We start from the raw sequence: 20,394 nt of genomic DNA on the forward strand, positions 1-20,394 counted from the left end.
CATCGCTGCCACTATATTAAAGTTATTAAACCCTAAATCTAAGTCTAACCCTAACCCTAACACCCCCTAACTTAAATATAATTAAAATACATCTAAATAAAATTTACTATCATTAACTAAATTATTCCTATTTAAAACTAAATACTTACCTATAAAATAAACCCTAAGCTAGCTACAATATAACTAATAGTTACATTGTAGCTAGCTTAGGGTTTATTTTTATTTTACATGCAACTTTGTATTTATTTTAACTCGGTAGAATAGTTATTAAATAGTTATTAACTATTTAATAACTTCCTAGTTAAAATAAATACAAATATACCTGTAAAATAAATCCTAACCTAAGTTACAATTACACCTAACACTACACTATAATTAAATAAATTACCTAAACTAACTACAATTAATTACAATTAAATTAAATAAACTAAAATACGAAAGAAAAAAAAAACTAAATTACAGAAAATAATAAAATAATTACAAGAATTTTAAACTAATTACACCCGACCTAATCTAATCCCCCTAATAAAATAAAAAGCCCCCAAAATAATAAAAATCCCTACCCTATACTAAATTACAAATAGCCCTTAAAAGGGCTTTTTGACGGACATTGCCCCAAAGTAATCAGCTCTTTTACCTGTAAAAAAAAAATACAATACCCCCCAACATTAAAAGCTACCACCCACACACCCAACCCTACTCTAAAACCCACCCAATCCCCCCTTAATAAAACCTAACACTAACCCCTTGAAGATCACCCTACCTTGAGACGTCTTCACCCAGTCGGGCACAAGTGGTCCTCCAGAGGGGCAGAAGTCTTCATCCGATCCGGGCAGAAGAGGACCTCCAGAAGGGCAGAAGTCTTCATCCAGGCGGCATCTTCTATCTTCATCCATCCGGAGCAGAGCGGGTCCATCTTCAAGCCAGCCGACGCGGAGCATCCTCTTCTTCCGACGACTCCCGATGAATGAAGGTTCCTTTAAATTACGTCATCCAAGATGGCGTCCCTTGAATTCCGATTGGCTGATAGGATTCTATCAGCCAATCGGAATTAAGGTAGGAAAAATCCAATCAGCCAATAGAATAGAAGTTCAATCCTATTGGCTGATCCAATCAGCCAATAGGATTGATCTCACATTCTATTGGCTGTTCCAATCAGCCAATAGAATGCGAGCTCAATCCTATTAGCTGATTGGATCAGCCAATAGGAATTTTCCTACCAAGGGGTTAATGTTAGGTTTTATTAAGGGGGGATTGGGTGGGTTTTAGAGTAGGGTTGGGTGTGTGGGTGGTGGGTTTTAATGTTGGGGGTTATTGTATTTTTTTTACATGTAAAAGAGCTGATTACTTTGGGGCAATGCCCCGCAAAAAGTCCTTTTAAGGGCTATTTGTAATTTAGTATAGGGTAGGGATTTTTATAATTTTGGGGGACTTTTTTATTTTATCAGGGGGATTAGATTAGGTGTAATTAGTTTAAAATTCTTGTAATTATTTTATTATTTTCTGTAATTTAGTGGGTTTTTTTCATACTTTAGTTTATTGAATTTAATTGTAATTAATTGTAGTTAGTTTAGGTAATTTATTTAAATATAGTGTTAGGTGTAATTGTAACTTAGGTTAGGATTTATTTTACAGGTAAATGTGTAATTATTTTAACTAGGAAGTTATTACATAGTTAATAACTATTTAATAACTATTGTACCTAGTTAAAATAAAAACAAAGTTGCCTTTAAAATAAAAATAAATCCTAAACTAGCTACAATGTAACTATTAGTTATATTGTAGCTATCTTAGGGTTTATTTTATAGGTAAGTATTTAGTTTTAAATAAGAATAATTTATTTAATTGTAGTAATTTTATTTAGTTTTATTTAAATTATATTTAAGTTAGGGGGGTGTTAGGGTTAGACTTAGGTTTAGGGGTTAATACATTTAATATAGTGGCGGCAACGTTGGGGGCGGCAGATTAGGGGTTAATAAATGTAGGTAGGTGTCGGCGATGTTAGGGACGGCAGATTAGGGGTTAATCAAATTTAACTAGTGTTTGCGAGGTGGGAGTGCGGCGGTTTAGAGGTTAAAATATTTATTAAAGTGGCGGCGATGTCCGGTCGGCAGATTAGGGGTTAAAAACTTTAGTTAGCTGTTTGCGATGTGGGGGGGGGGCTCTGTTTAGGGGTTAATAGGTAGTTTATGGGTGTTAGTGTACTTTTTAGCACTTTAGTTAAGAGTTTTATGTTATGGAGTTAGCCCATAAAACTCTTAACTACTGACTTTTAAATGCGGTATTAGTCTTGACAGGAGAGGCTGTAACGCTCACTTTCTCCAAGACTCGTAATACTGGCGTTATGCAAGTCCCATTAAAAAGATAGGATACGTAATTGACGTAAGGGGATATGCGGTATGCTCGAGTTGCGGAAAAAAAGTGAGCGGTACACCTGTACCTGCCAGACTCGTAATACCAGCGGGCGTTAAAAAGCAGCGTTGGGACCTCTCAACGCTGCTTTTTAACCCTAACGCAAGACTCGTAATCTAGGCGTTATATAGCAGCTCCCAATGGGAAGCTACAGAGCCTCACTAACCAGAAAGGCATAGGAGGCAAAACATCAGCATAGTGAGCAGTAAACATTCTATTGTGGTTGTAGTTTATGTCACTTTAAAAGAGATATGATATTTTTTTTCTGTCCATAGCAGATAGCTACTATTGGGGGTTTTCCCCCTCCATTTTATCAAATATTGCTTTAATTCCTCCTAATTTTAAATCTAGAAAATAAATATTTACCCAGACTTACAAAAGTATATTATTGTTATTATTATTATAATTATCTTGTATAGTGTCGCAAACTTATATAGTGCTGCAGTTTTATGTTATTTCCATTTAGCAATGCAAGAAGGGACAGTGAACACCTTGCAATTACAATACTGTAATTGCAATAGAACACTGTTCTCAGGCCTCCCTAACAGGCCAGACTTTCAGGATATCTGAACTAGAGCACATGTGACATAATCAGCTGATTAGTAAACATCGTAATTTTACCTGCTCTCAACCAATTTAATCCCGAAAATCTGGACTGTTAGGGAGTCATGAAAACAGGTTTGAAAACCAGTGCAATAGACTAACCCAATCAACATTTCTAAAACAAATTAATTTCCTATTTGCTGCAATAGTTTTACAATAACCCTCTACTTCCCTTATTTGGAGGTGCCAATCCAGGCTTGAGTCTGCAGACAACAAGGCTAGCCAAGGTTATAATGTTAGTATAAGGTGCATTGCTTTGCAGTAGTTACTTGTTTAAGCCAACTAGGCAACACTATGTAGCAGGGTTAGCATTGAGAACTCTGCAGTGTGTATTTCCAGTTAAAAGAATTTGAAAATCTGCACAAAGCTAAATTATACAAAGGGGGACACAATGAATAATAAACATATACTGTATATTGAAAAGTTGTTTTACTATGCATAACTAAATGTTTTAAATTAATCTAAAAAAATCTCAAAATAGATGCTGTCCCTTTAATTCAATTAAATAAACAATAATTCTAGCATATTTAATCTTAGTAAACAAAGAAATAATGAGAACTACCTAAAACAAAACAAAAAAACTGCCTGCTGTTGGTAATCATTGTTATATCACTACACAGCATTGACAGAAAGAAAATATTAATGTTAAACTTTATGCAGAGAATGAACAATCTATTTAAAAAAAGAGGTAACCATTTTGGTGTCATTTTAATGACATTCTGTGTTTTTGTAGTATGTCTCTTTATAGGGGACACATGGCCAAAGACAAGTCTTATTCATTGTATTTTATTTCTTTTTTTGCTTTTAAGTAATATTTTTACTACGTTACTGATATTCACATCTTGTCATGCTGTTACTTCAAAGTAAGTTTCTAAGAAAATCAATCAATGAATCAATAAATACATATATACATATAAAAGTTTGAGACTTAGCTTTAAAGGGACACTGTACCCAATTTTTTTCTTTTGTAATTCAGAAAGAGCATGCAATTTTAAGCAACTTTCTAATTTACTCCTATTATCAATTTTTCTTTGTTCTCTTGCTATCATTATTTGAAAAAGAAGGCATCTAAGCCTTTTTTTGGTTTCAGTACTCTGGACAGCACTTTTTTTATTGGTGGATGAATTTATCCACCAATCAGCAAGGACAACCCAGGTTGTTCACCAAAAATGGGCCGGCATCTAAATTACATTCTTGCATTTCAAATAAAGATACCAAGAGAATGAAGAAAATTTGATAATAGGAGAAAATTAGAAAGTTGCTTAAAATGTCATGCTCAATCTGAATCATGAAAGAAAAATTTTGGGTACAGTGTCCCTTTAATGTGTATATCAAAGTAAAACCACAGAAGAAGAAATTCCCATAAAACAACACATTACTCTAGATTTATACAGAGGACCAGACTGGGGGGGGGGGGGCATTAACCCCTTCTGCTATTGCCAGTACTGTTTTTAGTGCATATCTGACAAAGATTTTGGAAATGTATACCTGAAGGAGAAAAGGAATATTGAAAGAACTATGGCTAAGAGGGATCATGCAAATCATCTAACATTTAAAATAATGAAAGCAACAATAAAGTAAAAATGGAACTTTCATGATTCAGATAGAGCATGACATTTTAAACAACTTTTTATTTTACGTCCATCAATTTGTGCTCTGCCTTTATATACACACTTCCTGAGGCACCAGCTGCTACTGAGCATGTGCAAGTTGTGGGGCTACGTCTATGAGTAATAATTGGCTGATGGCTGTCACATGATACATTGGGCAAGAAAATTAAAGTAATCTTTGAAATTTCTCAGAAAAAACTGTTACTGGTAATTTGAAAATTTGAGAAAATGATATTGCATTATCTTCTTATTGTGCATTTGTTTATTATGAAATTCTAATCTACTCTCTATAATGCGCTGAAAAGCAGCCCTGGAATCATTAGAAGACCACCCCTATTTTGCATTGAGTCTGTAGAATGCACACACCCTATTTTTCTCAAGGGAATTGCTGGGATACTCCTCCCCATTTAAAAAAAAAAATGATATTAGTTTGTAATAAACAAAGTCAAGAATGTTGTTGTATAGGCACTCTTCAACCTAATTTTGCCCTTTCAGAGTGTGAAAATGATAATCCATAGTGTGATCTGGAGAAGACACTCAAAACAATGTGTCACTGTCTCACAGTGTTACTTGAATAGACTATAGAAACCATTCAAAGTAGGGACACTAAAATGGAACATGGTCAATGAAATAAAACTTATAAGAAAATAATTTGCGAACTTAATAATTATAGCTCATAGGAGAAAAGAGAGGTGAGTGATACATCTGCATTGCCTCACCAGTAGCACTACCCACTTAAATTGAAGCTGGTCAGCTGTAGTTGCTTCAGCCCACCGGGAAATCTCCTGGTTTCCTGGTAGGCCAATCTGCCTTGTTATTTTAGTGGAGGACTAAGTGGCATGGGAGTGCAGTCAGGGTAGTCTAGGGGTTGATTTTGGGCTGCCTGGGGCAGGAATGAACTATTAGGTGGGTTTGCTTGTTCTTTGTGGTTTGTGCACTCTGGTTTTAAATAGGGTTTGGTTGACATTTTCCAAAATCAGGACCATTCCACAAACTGTAGGACAATTGCAGGAGAATGGTTTAAGTTACATGCATTCATTTATGTTTGCAATCACTGACATATACAAACAACCATTTTTTAAGACTTTATTACATGACAGATTGAAAGTTTTCCATTCCCTAAACTATGGTCAGGGTTCCTATAGCTTGCTTGAGGTGCTAAGTTATCAGCTCATTGACCTCCCAGGGACAATTAACACAAATATGAATAAAAATAGGACTTGACCTTGGATTTTCTGTAAGCCCCACTAAAATTCCACCATTACTCAAACTACAATGATGTCAGTGCTGTTTCACCGCTATTCACTTAGTTTCATATGCATTAATAAATCCATCATTTTATAAAGTTTGTTTTTTATTATGAAATAACCTCATTAGCAATGTTTTACAAATCAGTGAGTCCTACAAAGTAAATACATTGAGAGCTCCAAGAATATATAGTAGCTTTCCAGTATACTTGCTGACATTGCAAAAGTAAGTTCTCATAGCAAACAATGCAAGAAGTAATAAATAAGGAGTATTTAAAAAATAATAAACACAGATATTTTATTCTGTATTGTTTGTATAGCTGTATATTTAAAAATGTATAAATCAACATTTTAATTTCCTATTCTTTGCTATATAAAATACCAAATAGCATAAAATGACAATACTTTAAGTACTCTGTTATAATGCATTAAAGGGACACGGAACCCAAATTTTTTCTTTTGTGATTCAGATAGAGCATGACATTTTAAGTAACTTTCTAATTTAAAGGATATGAATTAATGAGCGCAGGGTAAAATCACCAAACTCCTGAAGCACCTAAGAGTCCCTATCATAGGTATACAAAAATGCCAGAAAATGTTATTAGACAGGAGCGCTATAGCTAAAGGTGTATGGGATTGTGAATTATTAGTGCTACTACTCAAGTAGAAAACCTTATAGGTATGTGTAATTTATAAAGTCTATTGAAAAGTGAAAACTCACAAGGAACTAGTGTGGAAGGAAATATAACAATAATGTGACTCTTAAGTGAAAAAGTGATCTGTGCACAATTGGCAAAAATACAATATAGTATAAACAATCAAAAACTAAATAATAAATGAGTGACAAACTTATATGTAATTAGCAAGGCTCTGCCTAACATTTAATATAATGTACCAACAAAAAAACAAATAGCAATTTAAAAACATAATATAAAATAAAAACTGCAAACGGACGTCTCCGTATCTAAAAAAGGTTGCCACCACATAAAAGAAACAGTCATAAAGTGTCTTTCCTTATGACCAAATATACTTGAGCAATCCAGATAAAAAGTTATTCTGTGGATAGGAGATGCGAGCTTACCCCCAAACAGTGCGGCTCTCAATTCTGTAAAAGGAAATTACCGCCGTGGTGGAAATGACATCACCTATATGGGCGCCGGCTTGGCTAAGCAATCTGATTGGTCCTTGTGCGATCGCCTTCAAACTCCAGCTGCTTTGCTCCACAAAGACAAAGTATCCGCTCTTTAAGTGCCCAAAAGCACGCAGGATACTATTGAAAGGTGCTGTGTGATAGGTGCAACTGTTAAAGTTGATTCGAAATCCAGTGTCCTCACCTTAAATCAGGCTGGTGGTATTAGTGCATAGACAAGCACAAAAATGATATACTGTTCAATATTTCACAGATAGCAAACAGCATCAATCTGTAGCAGCAACTGTAAACTGTGGAACAATATTTAATGTTCAAAGATAGCAACCAACATCAACGCGTTTCTCCCTTTGCAGGGCTTTTTCAAAATGAGATATTGCAACAGGTGCACCTTTTTAAAGTTGTATCCCAATTCTCATTGGTCACACTAAATTGGTCATAGATAAGGAGGTATAGAACGTTATTTAAAGGTGGTATTGGCAAACCTATATTACTAAAGGCAACCATACATAAAATAATTATACAACTTTAGATGTCACTGATAATTTGTTTAAATCAGTGTGTTAAATAAGAACCTGAACTCCATGACCCATATAAAATTGTCATATAGAAATTATTATAGTAATAGGAGTATTAGTTTAAAAAATGCAAAAAAAAAAATTTAAAAGAAAAAAAAGGGTAATATTAGCCCAGAACATGAAGTCTATATGAAAACCTAAATGTTTATTCGGAAAGAAAAAACTGCTGTGTATATAAAAAAAAAAATTGTGTAAAAGATCCATGTATTGGAAGTGAAAATAGACATAAGTCTATATATTATAAATGGATATATATATACACTCATTATATAAAATCAGGAATTAAAAATTAGGAATTAAAAATTAGTAATTCATCTATATCAATTGGGGGGAGGGACTAAATTTATTTGAGAAGATATAATACGGCAAATTGTGTATCTTAGGTGCAGGATTAGTCTAATAAAAAAGGGAAATGTCTAACTCTGAGTTCAAGCCAGCGGGAAATAGTGTATCATATCTATAAATAATGGGTTTAGTGTCCCTTTAAGAGTCACATTATTGTTATATTTCCTTCCACACTAGTTCCTTGTGAGTTTACACTTTTCAATAGACTTTATAAATTACACATACCTATAAGGTTTTCTACTTGAGTAGTAGCACTAATAATTCACAATCCCATACACCTTTAGCTATAGCGCTCCTGTCTAATAACATTTTCTAACTTTCTAATTTACTCCTATTATCAAATTTTCTTCATTCTCTTGGTATCTTTATTTGAAATGCAAGAATGTAAGTTTAGATGCCGGCCTATTTTTGGTGAACAACCTGGGTTTGTTGCTGATTGGTGGATACATTCATCCACCAATAAAAAAGTGCTGTCCAGAGGTCTGAACCCAAAAAAAAGCTTAGATGCCTTCTTTTTCAAATAACGATAGCAAGAAAACGAAGAAAAATTGATAATAGGAGTAAATTAGAAAGTTGCTTAAAATTGCATTCTCTATCTGAATCACGAAAGCAAAAATGTGGGTTCAGTTTCCCTTTAAGTTCCTCAGCTAACATATATAGTGAAACCTTCTAAATGAGCTACAGAGGTGAATAATTTCTTTCTTGAATTCTGCAGAGGACATTACAAACTCTAAGGTTTTCACAGTAGCTTTTTAAAAAAAATCAAAATAAGCCTTAATCTAAATCTAGACTAGATTCATACTATTCCTGTCTCTGATCCTTTATAGTGGGGTTTACTATGTGACAAAATAGTTTTTAAGAGACTGGAACAACAAAATACCTTCCCAAATGTTGCAGCACAAGCTGGTTCCAGCTTCTCTTTCCTGCAGAAGTCTAAATAATGTGCATATAATATGCATCTTGGCAGACAAACCCCTTCACAGACAATATAGTTCTCCTCCAGCCTGTAATACAAAAATTAAAATATATTTATATATGTATAAATAAAAGTTTGTTTTTTTCCAGCAACTTTCACAATGCACACACCTTAGCTAAAATTTAGAATAATGCTACTGATTACATAGGACTAGATTACAAATGGAGCTCAAAAATATTAGCGCTATTGTGTGCTAACATCATTCGAGTGCAATCAATAGTGCTTTTATTTTTGCGCTCATATTACAAGTTAAAAGTAATGCTTTATTGTTCGAAGCGACAGACTATGGTGCACTAACATCTGGATGTCGAACAGTGCAAGTGTGCTAAATCCCTCACATTATAGGCTTTTATGGGGTTGTGTTGAAAATGGTGGCTATCTCTCAAGTGCTAAGCTGAAGGTATGCTAAATCTCAGCTCAAGTAGGTAGTTCTTAAGTTAAAAACACTAAGCACATACACATATATACATACACAGATTTAGTCAATTTTTCAATAATAATAATAAGCGTTTATTTTACATTTAATATGTATATATATATTCAGGAATATTTTTTTCATGTGTTTTGTTATGCATAATTTCAATCAATAGCACTTTATGTCAGGTTTTGAAAAGCACAACAATTTTCAGAGGTGAGTGCTAATAGCGCTCCCTACGCTATCCATTAAAAGTATTAGGGCTGCTAAAAGTAATGTCAACGTCGCTTTGATTCTCTGGTTAAATTCTGAGCTATTCTTCAAACAAGGTCACACAAAGGGGCCTATCTATCAAGCTCCGAATAGAGCTTGATGCCCCGTGTTTCTGGCGAGCCTGCAGGCTCACCAGAAACAGCAGTTATGAAGCAGCGGTCACAAAGACTGCTGCTCCATAACCTGTCCACCTGCTCAGAGCAAGCGGACAGACATCGCCGGAAATAAACCCAATCGAGTACGATCGGGTTGATTGACACCCCCCTGCTGGCGGCCCATTGGCCGCGAGACTGCAGGGGGCGGAGTTGCACCAGCAGCTCTTGTGAGCTGCTGGTGCAATGCTGAATACGGCGAGCGTATTGCTTGCCGTATTCAGCGAGGTCTGGCGGACCTGATCCGCACTGTTGGATCAGGTCCGCCAGACTTTGATAAATTGGGGCCAAAATATCATGCACCTTACTCTACTGAATGTGCTCCACTTGTAAACTATCCCAGATTTATCTATTATAAGGCAATGTGTAATGCGCACCCTCTAACAGTTCCAACCTTAGCATTTGCGGGGCCCTAGGCAAGTTACATTTGCCCAGTGCCCTTATTCCCCTCCCCTGTCCATTCAGTGATACCAATATAAGGAATAACACAAAATATTAGACCTCCTGATACCATAAACACTTCTCATAAACTAAATACAGCATATACATTGCACTCTCATAACCTTATATCTAACATTGCTCATCCCCTCCCAAAGGGCAGGTCTACCCTCTAGTACACTGCACAAACAAAACCATTATTTCTGATTTGGAATGTAAAAGTAAATAACTTTATGAAATCTTAAAACACTTTGGGCCAGATTACAAGTGGAGTGGTATTTATCGACCCCACTTGAGCGCTAACTCCGCTAGACGTAAGTTTTTTGCGCACGTCTGGTAGTGCTCATATTGCAAGTTGAAAGTAAAAAGCCGAAGTTAGAATATGGCATGCGTGTTAACTTATTTCCCCATAGAGGTCAATGGAGCAAAAAAAGTGGAAGAAAAAAATAACCCCCCACTCGCACGCAAACCGGGTCACATATTCTCAAATACGCTAGCCTGACATAAAAATATGAATATTTCACATTACAATGTTCTTTACATAGAAGAATATTCTCTATTTATTCATAAATACACATTTCTACATATATCTGATGGTTTTTTGTACAATATATATATATATATATATATATATGTAAATATTTGCATAGGAAATTAGCACATCTAGGCAAGAATCCCCGCTTGCTTTTTCCCAGAAATAACTCATATACAATGTTACCAATGCACAAGAGAATTCTGGGTAAGTTATGCAAATTTGATTTGCAAATTCTCATTTTTTTTGCTTCAAAAATACTGTTTTAACACAGCTATCCTTTTAACAGGATTATAGCAGCAAATCAGAAATCACTCACTAGACAGACTGTTTCGTTCTATTTGGAACTCATCAGTAGGAGATAGATTTCTGCTTGCTGCATTGATAAAGCTATTTTCAAGGTTAAACCAAAATTTAACCTTGAAAATAGCTTTATCAAATATCAAATATTTATCAAATATAATAGAGCACATTAGCTCAAGTTGTGCACCACGCAGGGTAAATCAATATCAATACTATACCTTCTATTATATATCACAAAACATCTAAAGAAAAAGAGAAACACTGATTAAGCTAGTGCTTATAAAAAAGAGGGAACTGTGTACATACTGCACATTTTCTATTGACCAAGAGAGGACAAAAAGAAGAGAAGGGGAAAATTTTTTTTTTTTTTTTTTTTTTTTATAATTAAACACCTTAGCTTATATGGTGTACCACACAAAGTAAATCTGAGACAAAATAGAACCTTATATTATATGTCACAAAAAATAGTGAAATCAAAAATTAAACAGATGTCTTCAGAGGATAACATATAGAGAACTATATACATATTACACATTTTCTATTAACCAACAACAACAAAAAAAAGCCACACCTTCCTCCCTACCCTCCGCCGCACTGTGGTGGCCTAAGACCCTTCAATACCAAGCTACAGGGAATATTTCACTTAATATCAAACCTTCAAAATATTCTGTTAAATTTTAATGATTCAGATACAGCATGTAATTTTAAACAACTTTCCAATTTATTTCCATTAAAAGAAATGTGCGCATTCTTTTATATTTACACTTTTTAAATCACCAGCTCCTACTGAGGATGTACAAGAATTCACAAACTATACATATATGCATTTGTGATTGGCTTGCTATCACATGGTACAAGGGGAGTGGAAATATACATAACTTTGAAATTTGTTAGAAAAAAATCTACTACTTATTTGAAATTCAGAGTAAATGCTTTTGTATTGTCTTGTTATCTTGCATTTGTTGATTATGCAAATCTACCGTGTTTACTGGTCCTTTAACCTGTATCTATTCAACATCTAGATTATTATAATACTATATTCCGAATAGACTACATCGACAAACGTATGTAGACATCTGATCATCACCAATATAGAGCACAAGAATAAGACTATTAGTAGCACAGGTTGCACAATGTTATAAATGAATAACCAGAGAATGTTTAGTGCTTACATTACAAGTTGTGAATTATGTGTTGCACGTGATTTTAATTTAGTGTAACTTGAGAAATGAAGTAAACTGTTAGGGCTACAATAAAAGTGTAATAAAGCACATGTAAAACATATTAAAATAAAGTATTATACACACACACAGAGAAATATATACACAAACTTGAGACTTTCGCTCAAGCGAAAACATTTTACTTTGCACTTGAAAAAAACAGGAGCTCTATTGATTTACCTTCTGCGGTGTTAGCACTCATCATTGCCAATATTTTTGTGTTTCACTTATAATATAGACCTATATGGGTATGGGCATAGTTAGGAGTATGCACCCATTGTCTAAATGGGTTGGCATCCCTTTATTATAAAAGCTATCAAATATATTCTATGTTTGTTTATATATGAGATGTTCTAATTTGTATGGGCTCTTATTTGGGGCTATTAGCTACAACCATTGTTTCCTCTAAGGTGTGTGCGTGTGGGGTGAGCTGCGCACCACACTTCTGAAATTCCAGGCAGTTAAGGGGTTAATCTGGTAGCTTGTAGGGTTATATTTACCTATAGTGTAGAGATTACCCTCTAACCTGACACCTCCCACCCCCTGATCCCTACCTGATCTCTCTACTTAGCTCTCTTCCCTCCCCCCACTGGTCACCACCATTTTTGGTACTGGCAGACACTCTGCCAATGTGAAGTTTTAGTGTTTTTTTATTTTATTTTCTACAGTTTATGATCCCCCTTACCCTCCATCCTCCCTGATGCCTTCCAAACAGCTCTCTAACCCTCCCTCCTGTAACTAGTGTCCGCCATCTTCTGTACTAGCAGCTGTCTGCCAGTACCCAGTTTACATATATTTATGGGGGTTTTTCTGGGTTTTTTTCAAATACACATTTGACTGTAGTGTAGTGGCCCATCCCTCACCCTCCCCACCTTTCTAGGGCCTTTCTCTCCCCTCGTATTAAATTTGTTTCCTCTCTGTGTGTTGTTTCTCCAGTGTAGCAGTCCCACCCATTAATTCCCCCCTTCAGCCCATTTCCGACCCCCTCCAGCGATGGGCTGCCTACCCACCTCCCTCCTAACCCTCCTACACACCCAACGAACAAAACCACCTCTATGTGATGGAGAGAGGGACACAGAGTGGGTCTATGTATGTCTGTGAGTGTGTTCTTTTAAGCAGTTTTATGTGTGACTTTCTGTGTGTTCTTTAAAGCAGTTGTATGTGTGTGCATACTTTTAAGCAGTTGTATGTTTGAATGTGTATGTGTTCCTGTTAGTGGGTATATTTGTAACTGTGTATGAATGACTCTGTGCTTGCATGTTAATGTGAACCTTTGAGTATGACACTGAGTTTGTTCGTGACCAGGTGTGTGCCCGAACATGTGACTTTGACCATTGGTGAGTGTGTGTGATCCTCTACTGTATGTGTGAGCAGCAATACCTATTAACTGCTTGACTAAGCTATTAAAAATCAATATAATATTTTAATGCATCATATACCTTGATCTACTTGTTTAGTACCATACTTTACCATGGTACTATAGTTCCACAGTACCATGTAAATCTATGTTAGAGGCAAAAAGGGCACATAGCCTACATAGCAGTTGATTTTTTGTCACAGAGCCACATCATTACAGTAGTATTCACCAGCAGAAAGTCTGAGAGTTTTTGTGAGAGAGAGTATGTGTGCCTGTGTGTGTATGAGAGGGTGTATAACAGCGTATTTGTGAGAAAGTTTGTGTGTATGATAGAAAGAATGTGTGAGTGTCAATATATGTGCATGAGAAAGAGTCTGTGTGTGTGAGAAAGAGAGAGAGTGTGTGTGTGTGTGTGTGTGTGTGAGAGAGAGAGAGAGAGAGAGAGAGAGAGAGAGAGAGAGAGAGAGAGAGAGAGAGAGAGAGAGAGAGAATATGACAATGTGTTTGTGAGAGAGTTTGTATGGGAAAAAGAGAGAGTGTGTGTGTGAAGGAGAGTATGTTTGTGTGAAAGAATGTGTGTACTAGAGAGAGAACTAATGTGTGAGTGTGTGTGAGAAAGTAAAAAAAAAGTGTGTATGTGAGAGAGAGAGAGAGAGAGAGAGAGAGAGTAAGAAAGTGTGTTAGAGAAACCATCCTTGTGAGAGAGAGAGAGAGAGAGAGAGAGAGAGAGAGAGAGATGTGGTGTGAAAGTCTTTTTGCGAGTTTGACATTCTGTAATTTTGAGTACGCACATATTTGAATAAATTTGCTAAAAGTTGTAAGTTTTTTGTGCACAGTGCTCAAACAAATTAGAGGGAGCTTTGGCTGTGACCCTAGTGTTCAAAGGCTGGTTAGTTGTATGGAGATATACTGCCTTTTACACAATATCTGTATAACTTTGTGGACTTTTGTGTTTAATTTGCTGACCTTCTTGGAGCTGTATAGATGTTACAGTATTGACCAGATGTGTGCCCCGAACATGTGACAATATGTATATTGTGCTGCTATTAATACTAACAAATAATAAAATTTATATATTTGATATTTTACTACTACTATTATTATTTACAAATGTGCAAAGTGACAAACAGGTTTTTCAAATTTTCAATTACTAATTTTTACTGAAAGATATAGGTAAAGAATCTTTAATTTCAATGTTTTGAAACGGCGAACTGGTGCTAAATGTTGAATTTGAGAGTCTGGGGCCTATTTATTATGGTGCGAGCGGACATGATCCGATATAGCGGATCATGTCCGCTGCACATCGATAAATGCCGACAGCATACGCTTGTGAACTGCTAGCAGGGGGTGTCAATCGACCCAATCATATTCAATCGGATTGATTTATGCCGATTTCTGTCCGCCGCATCAGAGCAAACGGACAGGTTATGGAGCAGCGGTCTTTAGACCGCTGCTTCATAACTTCTGTTTCCGGCAAAAGCCTGAAGGCTCGTCGGAAACACAGGAGCTTGATAAAATGCCCATCTGAATGAAAAATGTAGGAAATAATAACATGCATGTAGTTTACAAAAATAGCTATAAATTTATATTGAAATCACATTTTTTCCATTATTAATTAGTTGTTTTTTTTAACATTTCCAGCATTTCTGAAACGTTTTCTTAAAAAAAATGTAAAAAAAACAAAAAACGGTTTGCAACAAGAATATACATATGTGTAGCTTGTAGAAAAAAAAAACAATTACATTTATGTGCAAACAGCTAAAAATTGATTCAGAGAAGGATTGAATTCACTTAGCAGTGAAAGAGTTAAACTTTTAATTTGTTCAGTTATCTATATATACAGGATTTACAGGATTGGCTCATTCTGTTAATGCAGGGGTCCCCACACTTTTTTGTGTTGGGATCTACTTTCCAAATGACCAGCCCAAAGAGATTTACCCACTAAAAATGGGCCGACTCCTAAGCTTACATTTCTGCTTTTCCAAATAAAGATACCAAGAGAATGAAGAAAAATGGATAATAGGAGTAAATTAGAAAGTTGTTTAAAATTGCATGTTCTATATCTGAATCATGAAAAAAAAAAAATGTGTGTTTTATATCCCTTTAAGGTTGCATGATTTAGCAACACATGGATGTGCAAAAGCATAAAGATATAACAGATTAATCCTGATGACAAAAGTAGCATTGACTGAATTCGGGTTAACAGGAGCAACCCATTTTGCCATGTTACAAAACACTGCATTCAAATTACTGCCACTGACCCCTTTTACTTTGCGATGCAGGCTTGGCCTGATATGACCCAGTGAGGCTTACACAAATAAATTTCAATACAGGTGCAATGCAGACCATTTCTTACCGGGTCCACGCGTTCATTTGCCAGACATCAATCAGACTTGTTCCTTTAGCATAGCACAGCAGCCTCCGCTTTTACTTTTTCTATCTATTGACGCTTACCCTCCTCACTATACTATGCCGCCATATCCATTGGGAGAGTACTCACTCAACCATGCTTTTGATAGACTAATTGTGTTGTCGTTAAAAAAATCATCTACATTGATTGGTTGAAATCGATGTCCCTCAAGATCCAATCCTGTAGCACCTTTCGTGTCCGACCATAAGATTGTTTAATGACTTGCCCCTTCACACACTGTGTAGATAAAGCGGTATCCCTAGCAACCATACTCTACTCATGCCCCAGTGTTGAGATCACGTAACTTGACCACATCATTTTGATCACATCGTCCGAGATCTACCAGCAGCGCCTTCGGGATCTACTGGTAGATCCCAATCTACCTATTTGGCACCCCTGTGTTAATGTATCATTTTAGTCATCTTTTATGTTCACTCACTCATAAATTTGCAGTGAGCATGCCGCATAGAACTTTGTGAAAATATATTGCCTGGAAAAGCCATTTCATATCATAGTGAATTTCAGAGAGTTTTTAAAATAACATTCTCATCAGGATGATAGTTAAAACTTTATAGGAACGTTGTATTGATGCATTAACTATGCATTAACTATGATTTTTTTTACTTCTAATGAATGAATTACAGAAAAACATTAAAAATATGCTGGTTTCTTTCATGCAAATTTTAAAAGGAACAAATACTTGCAGCTTTGAGTCTGCCCCAATTTTTCTAAAGGCTGTGAGAGCTACTGACAATCAGAAGCCAAAGTGCACAGAATAATATGATTCTCATACCACTTTACATGTAACTAGTTAGGCCTAATTTTACATGTGGTGTGCAGTTTTGGAGACTATGAGGCCAATTTAACAAATGTCTTTTGGACCTGATCCGACAGTGCGGATCAGGTCCGACAGACATCGCTGAATGCGGAGAGCAATACGCTCTCCGTATTCAGCTTTGCACCAGCAGATCACAAGAGCAGTTTTGCAGCCAAAGGGCCGCCAGCAGGGGGGGTGTCAATCAACCCGATCATACTCGATCAGGTTGAATTGTGGTGTTTCCTGTCCGCCTCATCAAAGCAGGTCTTTAGGCCGCTGCTCCATAACCTGTGTTTCTGGCGAGTCTGAAGTCTCGCCAGAAACACGGGCCATCAAGCTCCATTCGGAGCTTGATAGATAGGCCCCAGTATCTCCAGAGGGATATTTATAAACAGAAATCTGTACAAAATAGTGCAAAACATAACTTAAAAGTAAAGTCTTCAAGACTTATATGTAAAGCTTTGAGGAGAGGGAGAGAGCTAATATTATAAAAACCTTTAATTATATTAAGAGATTGAAAGGGACACTTTTCTTTCGTGATTCAGATAGAGCATACAATTTTAAGCAATTTTCTAATTTAATCCTATTATCAATTGTTCTTTGTTCTCTTGCTATCTTTATTTGAAAAAGAAGGCATCTAACCTAAGGAGCCAATTTTTGGTTCAGTACGCTTGGCAGCACTTGTTTATTGGTGGGATAATTGATCCACCAATCAACAAGAACAACCCAGGTTGTTCACCAAAAATGAGCTGGAATCTAAACTTACATTCTTGCTTTTTAAATAAAAATACCAAGAGAATGAAGAAAATGTCATAATAGGAGTGAATTAGAAAGGTGCTTAAAATTGCATGCTCTATCTGAATCACAAAAGAAAAAAAATTGGGTTCAGTGTTCCATTAAATTCAGTGTCCCTTTATTAATCTTGAGTGTGAAACCTATTTTACAAACATAGCAACCCCAGCACAAGGGGTTTTTGTTTTGTGTTTTTTTTTTTAAATAAAGGGCGGGTTGTTGATGGAATAAACATCTACTAGAGGTGGTCCTAACAAAGACTGTAAGAAGTCCCTGGATATGCAGACAACTATAATAATAACTAACAAGGTTTACTCTTCAGAAGGAAATAAGAAGCTTGTATCATCTTTTGGTTTTGATCTACTATGAAATCTTTGTTTCTATATTGGTTAACGGATGTATTGTTCTCTTTGTCTCAGGAAGAGAGAACTACTGTGCATGGGCTTCCTTAGTCATAAAAAGCTCTGGAGGGTACTCAGAATGTTACTATGATCTCTGTTTTTTAATTGGCTGCAGTTGCAGAAGTCTGAAGACTTCATTACTAGGATAAACTTAATTTAGACATAAACAAAACCTGTACATTTTAGATGCTTCCCTGTAAAGTAGTCCTCCTACGAATTGGAAGTAATGCACCATATTTAATAACAATCTTATTTTTACTATAGTTAAAAACAAATTTACAACAATGTTTAAATAATTATCTTTTGGGCTGATATTTGAATCCATATGTAGAGGTCAGTCACAATACTTTACAAAAAGTTTATTTAATGATATTTTCTACAACATCCTTATTAAAGTTTATGGGGATTTTTGTAGATTAATCATTTGATAAGATTTTCTAAAGAACTGTGATTGACACCATCATTTATTAAGTGCAGTAGTTTGTTATAGCAAAGTATCAATAAATCTGGATAATGAGATGTTTAGAGCAAAACAGAAGCTTTGAATTGGGTTTGGTTTATCATTACACATCTGTTGTAGTTATTTGTTATCATAGGTGGTTGCAGTGTGAAAACATTATTCTTATCAAGATCTACTAAAATAAACACATTTCTTATTTGCTTCATCACTTAGCATACAGAAAGAGACAATGTAATCTCTAATATTAGTCAGCAGACATCTAAATATATATGTGCACATATGAGTGCTTATTGTACTTTTTGTTCTGAAGCAGATTGAATTATTAATCATGCACAAAGGTTTTGCAGTTTCTATGTATATTTAACCTAAGTCAAACTAATCAAAAGAATCAGATTTGTTGAACTATGAATATATTATTATTAAAATTTAGTTTTTTATTTGATAGAACGTCAAGTGAGTACATTTATTTTTGACTGGTGTATAGTTTATTTAAAGATTATCCTGGCATTGAGCACAATGGGTAGAGAGTACTAGTGAATTTATATATTTATATATATATATATATATATATATATATATATATATATATATATATAGAGAGAGAGAGAGAGAGAGAGAGAGAGAGGTATATTGCACTGTTTACATACTATAAAACATACTAAAATAGTACTTACCATTGCAAAGTAAGCTGAGTTTGTTTCTTTTTGTCTTTAATAACTTGGGTGATGGATTTCTTTGGAGATATCTTATTGCCTAATGAAGTACATTTAGTGTAAATTATATCTAAATCCTCATCTTCTGATGAAAATGTTTCGCTGGAGAGAAGCATTTCTGATAACAAGTGAAACACAAAACAAAAAATTAGAAAAAATCTTCATGAAATCTTTTTTTTTTACTTTGGTACCTAGAAATTAGCTCTCACTTGTAATTTAAATACCCAAAACAATTAGTTAGACGAGTGCAAATCTTTTGCAACTCAAGTAATATAATATTGTTATTAATAATAGTAATACTTATATAATTAATAATAATTTATCATATTAATACTATTAATAATAAAAAACAGAAATACATATTTTATTGCAAAATGGAAAAATAGAAGTTTATTACAACATGCAGTTATGGCTGTTAATTTCATATATTGAGTTTAGATTTTGAATCTCACTAAATTTAACAAAAAATGTAAACGTGTAAAGAGTTCTATTATTTACCTGTTTTTATTCCTAAACTTGCTGAAGAATCATCTCCCTCTGGTGTTAATATAATCCCTTCTTGCCCTTCTGTACAGAGTTCTCCGGGTGAATATGAGAGTAAATCCTTTGCCATCATAGTCCCATAACAATCCTCTATCACTGATGTTAGTTTTTGACAAGATTCTCCATTTTGGAAGGAATAATTTCCTTCCTGTGTCTCAGAGAATCTCTCAATTGGCATTGTAAATTGTGTAAATAATGTCCATATAACCATGAAAAATAGAACTACAAGGTCCAATCACCAGTTTTAGTCCATAGACATATTGCACACTATTCCAAATTCAAAACAATCCTTAATATATTTTGTGGAAAGACTGCCATAACTTAATTGGTTTTCAAAAGAATAATTATAATAATAATTAAAAAAAAAAAAAAAAAAAAAAAAAAGATAAATACAAAACTGAAAGCCAAACCCAACGAAAAATGTAAATAATCCTGTATGGTATTGAATAGTCCTTAGGATTCAGTGGCAATTTCCTCTCCAGTATGACAGCACTATTCTAATTGGTCAAACATATTTTGCTACTTTAAGGCAAAGCCTATAAACACACCCTATTGTTGGCATAGATATGATATCAAATTAACTGATTGGCAAAATGATGGTGCAGTGAAGCACAGAGACTTTTATTTTGAAAAAGAGGTAACTTAGGGGC

At 35.0% G+C, this 20,394-nt stretch overlaps 1 protein-coding gene across 1 annotated transcript in view; it reads right to left on the minus strand.

Moving 5' to 3' along the window:
• The window catches only part of RFX6 (regulatory factor X6), a 179,813-nt gene extending 159,891 nt beyond the window's left edge, over positions 1-19,922 (minus strand). The window contains exons 1-3 of the mRNA XM_053710808.1: positions 19,700-19,922; positions 19,163-19,319; positions 8,823-8,946 (exon numbers count right to left, since the gene is read on the minus strand). Coding sequence (XP_053566783.1) covers positions 8,823-8,946; positions 19,163-19,319; positions 19,700-19,922 — 504 coding nt within the window. The remainder of the gene's footprint in view (positions 1-8,822; positions 8,947-19,162; positions 19,320-19,699) is intronic.
• Between the last annotated feature and the right edge of the window lie 472 nt (positions 19,923-20,394).

Source organism: Bombina bombina, chromosome 4 (genome assembly GCF_027579735.1).
Source record: "Bombina bombina isolate aBomBom1 chromosome 4, aBomBom1.pri, whole genome shotgun sequence".
Classification (NCBI taxonomy): domain Eukaryota; kingdom Metazoa; phylum Chordata; class Amphibia; order Anura; family Bombinatoridae; genus Bombina; species Bombina bombina.